This window comes from Acanthisitta chloris, unplaced genomic scaffold (assembly GCF_000695815.1).
Source record: "Acanthisitta chloris isolate BGI_N310 unplaced genomic scaffold, ASM69581v1 scaffold2010, whole genome shotgun sequence".
Taxonomy (NCBI): Eukaryota; Metazoa; Chordata; class Aves; order Passeriformes; family Acanthisittidae; genus Acanthisitta; species Acanthisitta chloris.
This window is the reverse complement of record NW_008651997.1, coordinates 18257-22916: the sequence shown is the minus strand read 5'-3', so window position 1 is coordinate 22916 and position 4660 is coordinate 18257. Positions and strand designations below refer to the sequence as shown.

The 4660-nt window shown below is 36.2% G+C and overlaps 1 protein-coding gene across 1 annotated transcript in view; it reads left to right on the top strand.

Annotated features, from left to right (window-relative positions):
• The first annotated feature begins 291 nt into the window (after positions 1–291).
• VPS37A (vacuolar protein sorting 37 homolog A (S. cerevisiae)) overlaps positions 292–4660 on the top strand; it is a 9856-nt gene continuing 5487 nt past the window's right edge. Inside the window, exons 1-5 of the mRNA XM_009075260.1 lie at positions 292–401; positions 1243–1357; positions 2213–2313; positions 3230–3446; positions 4423–4493. Coding sequence (XP_009073508.1) covers positions 292–401; positions 1243–1357; positions 2213–2313; positions 3230–3446; positions 4423–4493 — 614 coding nt within the window. The remainder of the gene's footprint in view (positions 402–1242; positions 1358–2212; positions 2314–3229; positions 3447–4422; positions 4494–4660) is intronic.

Sequence of the window (4660 nt, the reverse complement as noted above, 5' to 3'; positions counted from 1 at the left end):
AAGAACCACTGATATGATGTCTTCAATTAAGCCAGTAATTGGAGAAAATTAGGTTGAGATTGTTGTCAGAACAGTGAGTACGGTATCTCCATTGCTTGTGATCATGTATGAAGTTTAAAAGTTGAATCTACTTGGTTTTGCTTTAATCTTAATCTTCAATATAGCATGCTGGAGCATATTAACTTAATGCATCATTTTGGATTATGTTCTTACAGGGCTTTTCAAAACTAGACTAAGTACAAAGGTCTGAGGTCATGCTTGCTTTTTAGACTTTAAGCTGTTACATTGACCATGAATTGGATGCTAACCATTTCCTTCTTTGACAGCATTGTGGAAATTCAGAAAGATGTGGAATATCGACTGCCATTCACTGTAAACAACATGACAATTAATATTAACATGTAAGTAGAATGATATATGTCTGTGCACTTGTTGAAAACTAAAACAGTTATCAAAAAAATAGATTATAAATGGCAGTAATAGATCGTAGGTCGCTGCCAGCTCATAATTAATTTCAGGAACTATAACTTGGATTTGTATTAGAGGTTGTAGTGATATGAGTGAAACTAGTTCTGTACAAGATGCAGATGCTCAGCTGAGAGCAAAATTATATTTTGCTGTGCTCAGCTCTAAAGATGCCTGTGTGGATTTAGTTGAAAGTAACTAGGGGAAAATACTTCAGGATTTTGGGTGACTTTGAATCCCCTACAACCGAAAATAAACTTGATTAGTAATTTACTCGTCTGGTGTAAATCCATACTCTTACTCCAGTGAAGCTTCTGCATCATACCTTAGGTGATTATTGGAACATTTCCTGTGAATTTACTTTGGGCATTGCTTTTGCCCTGCAAATATTGATGGTATTCTGTTCACAAGTTTTTTATTACCTTGGCCTGCTGACTTGGCCTGATACTCTTAGAGGTTACACTGCATTGTATATTTAGTAATAACATTTGTGTTCAAAAATACTCTTGTTAAGCTCCAGCTTTTTGTTTGTCCATGGACATAATTGCTCCATAGTTAGACTACAATTTTGCCAGTAAATGCTCTTTTCAGTTCTGTGGAAGTCTGGTATTCCAGTCTGTTTGACTCCTAATTTTGTAACTGAATAATCCTTTTGTGTGGTTCATTCACAGCATATTTCTCCATAATTATTCTTGTAAAACTTTGTGCAATTAATAGCACTTTTTTGCATAAGAAGCCTTCTTATAGCTGTAGCAATGATTATTCTTGTATTTGCAGCTTGCTTCCACCTCAGTTTCCTCAGGAAAAACCAGTCATCAGTGTTTTCCCACCTGTGAGACATCATTTAATGGACAAGCAGGGAGTATATGTGACCGGTCCATTAATAAGTAATGTATGTATAATTTGCAGCTTCACATAGATCTGCTGTTAGTAGCAGTTATAATACCTGTCAAATTGATGATTGCTAATCCTTCTGGTAGAAAAAGATTAGTACAGTTCTAATCTCTCTCAAACTCTATTTTGGGCGCCTGAAAACAAAAATTGAGAAGTGTTCAGTGTAACTACTATTTATTCTTTTACTGCTAAGGATACTGAGTATTCCATGTACCTAAAACTATTTTAAGTTTTGATGGCTTAGGAAGTTCCTATCACCTTTTTTGTGTTAGTATTAATTGCACAGTTCTTGTTTCTCTACATGTATTGCAAATAAAGGAGAAGGAATGCTTTAAGACTGTTTTGTAACGTAGTTCTTTCTAGCCTAATCCTATTAGAACATCAAGGTTTTAGCTTGAATGTTCAGCATTTTAATATGCTGTTCTTTCCCTTTTGCCAACAAGGATGTGGTAGTTTTTTGGGGTGGGAGGTAGGTTCTGACTTCTTCAGAATGCATTTAATGCCTTTATCCTCAGATATTTTTATTTTTTTTTCCTCTTTCATTGTTTTCCCAAATGTGACTTGGTAACTAAGGTGGGTTTTTTTGGTTGGTCAACAGAAATGTTGTACTTCATTGACTCTCCATGAGTCATGGAGTCTATGAAAGGCTTTTAGTTTCTGTTCATTTCTGGGTAGCTTTATCACTTTATTTGGAGGTTATGTATACACAGGTTACATTAGCTGATATGTCTGAAGTAGCTTCCAGCGCTGCCACATGGGTGTAATAATCAGTTGAGTTCAGCATAGTTTGGAACTGTTGGATTCCAGGCATGATTTTTCTTCTACATTGGATTTTGTTTTGTGCTTTTACCAGTTTACAATGCACTCAGATCTTGGAAAAATTATTCAAAGTTTACTGGACGAGTTTTGGAAGAATCCTCCAGTTCTGGCTCCTAGCTCAACATCATTTCCATAGTAAGTTTAGCTAAACATGTTGAATTGAACTATGTGTATTAACCTAATTTTTGAAAAAGAGACCAAACCAATTATTAGGAGGGCAGGGACAGGAATAATGTAATGGTGTGATTGTTTTGAGAAGAAACACTAGATTTCCTTGGAGTTACTGTATCAACATGCTGATGTAACTTTATATCTGTTTCCTTGAAAAAGAGTGAACATTTATGACCAGATGACTCATTGTGGTCCCTTTCAGCCTAACTGATTCTGTTTACATTATCAGATGGAATATGGAATTTGCTGTAGATCATGATCTGAGCAGTTGTGGTTTTTTACATACTCTGTTCATAACCTTCCAGGCTTTGGGCAGTTTCTGTTGTACAGTTCTGCAGTTGAAAGAATTGCATTATATGTGCAAAACTGGTCTGAGACAGTCCAACTTTAGCAGTACAAATATGGTTCTCACGGCTGACAGTGATAGTAGGTTTAGACACAACTGCAGTTGTGAAATTGTAAAAAAAATTCATGTTACTTGGAAGTAATTATGTGTGTTTCCCAAAGTGTTAAATAAATGCTATATCATAAGTAAGAACTAATGTATGACACAGATGCATTTCTCACGGCTTAAAGATGGAAACAATTTAAATTTATGCTCTCATACGTTTTTGGTAAGTTTTTCTTCTAGTTAAGAGTGTGTGTATTTGACTGCACTGCAGTAATATAGGTTAGTGGAGTTCCATATTATATTGCAGTATAAGACTAAAAGACTTATTACTTTGGAAGCTACTGAGAACAGAAAATGCAAATTTTATGGTAATTTTAAAATTCGTTCTCATGCCTTGTATGTGGTCTAGCAGTTACAGTTCAAATGACAAGAAACGTGCTGTACGCAGTTGGTTGCTCATGGTTGTGTGTTTTGTTTGTTTCCTTTTAGCCTTTTCAACAAACCAGCTGGAATGCCTCCTTTTACTCCTCAGGGGTTTCCATTTCTTCCTCCATACCCAGCTCAAGAAACAAACAGAACAATGGCAGCCATGCCTGTTGCTGAATCAGTTTCTTCAAGCTACACTACCGACAAGCCTGCTGCTCCCTCCTATGGCCTGATTGCTGATCTGCCACTGCCTGTTCCAACAGCAGAAGCAGTGCTTCAGGTCTGTGTGCTGAGTTTTGCTACTTAAGCTGTCAGACACTGCATCAGTTCTCTTGAGGACACACAAGGTATTGCCACAAAACTCAAGGAAGCAGTTTGAGTGGCTGCACTTCATTGTTTTGCTGGTGGTAGGAAAACAAAACTCTCATGCTGGCTTTGATGAAAGTTTTTTAAAACAGAGCAACAAGTTTGTCTTTCTGAGTTTCAGTGGAACTAGGGTTATGCTAAATATATTTAAATAATGGGGTGTTTTTTTTCTGGAGCTGCACTCCCCCAAAGTGCAGCTGCTACTGCTTCTCCAACCACAGCAAATGGTTTTTTCTTTCTTTCTGCCCCAGAACCTGTCAGTTGAAGACAATGTCCAATCTCAAGCCTTTATATGTAGAGTTTTATCTTACATGTGTATACTCAAACTCACTGATGAACTCTGGAAGGAATTTTTTTTAATGTCCTCTAAAAACTTTATCTCTAAATGTTTAGTCTGTAATCAAATCTTGTCTTTAGAAACAAAAATTTTCTTAATCTTGGAAGACACTTTTCTGGCTTTGTAGAATTTAAATTTTCTACATTCTATGAACACAAATGTTTCTTTCCTTGTCTGAAACTTTTTTTTTGTTTTGAGAGATTATATCTTTAAAAGAGATCAAAATGTCAATCTCTTTCTCTGTTCTCACTCCCCTGAGTTGTATCCCTCCTGTGTATTTCCTCAGTCATCCAGCTGTTTACAAAGGACATGACAAGGCAGAATTATTGTCCTTCAAGACTGACTCATCTTTTATGACATACCACCCCAAACATCCACAAGCATTTTGTTACCATGATTGAGTTAAGATATCTTCTGTTCAGGGACTAGTGCTACTGCTTCTTACTGCTTTTCCTGCTTTTCTTGTTGCTGGGAAAATCGTCGTCTCCAGCTTTAGATGAATTAAGAAATTCCTCTTCAAAAATCTTTGAATAATTTTTAAACTTGTGTTTAGGTTGGCCAGAATGGATTTACTTACAAGATGCCTGATGTTCCTGACACCTTTCCAGAACTCTCAGAACTAAGGTAAATTTTCAGAAGGTAGCTGAACTTTTCATAGTTTTTAAAAGGCAATTACTGCTGGTCTGTATCTGATTTTTGTCAGAAGTCTATGCACAACACTGAAAGGTTTTTGGAGAAATTATAAATAGAAGAACTACCATGTATCAAAATTGCAGCATTGGAAAGTAAGC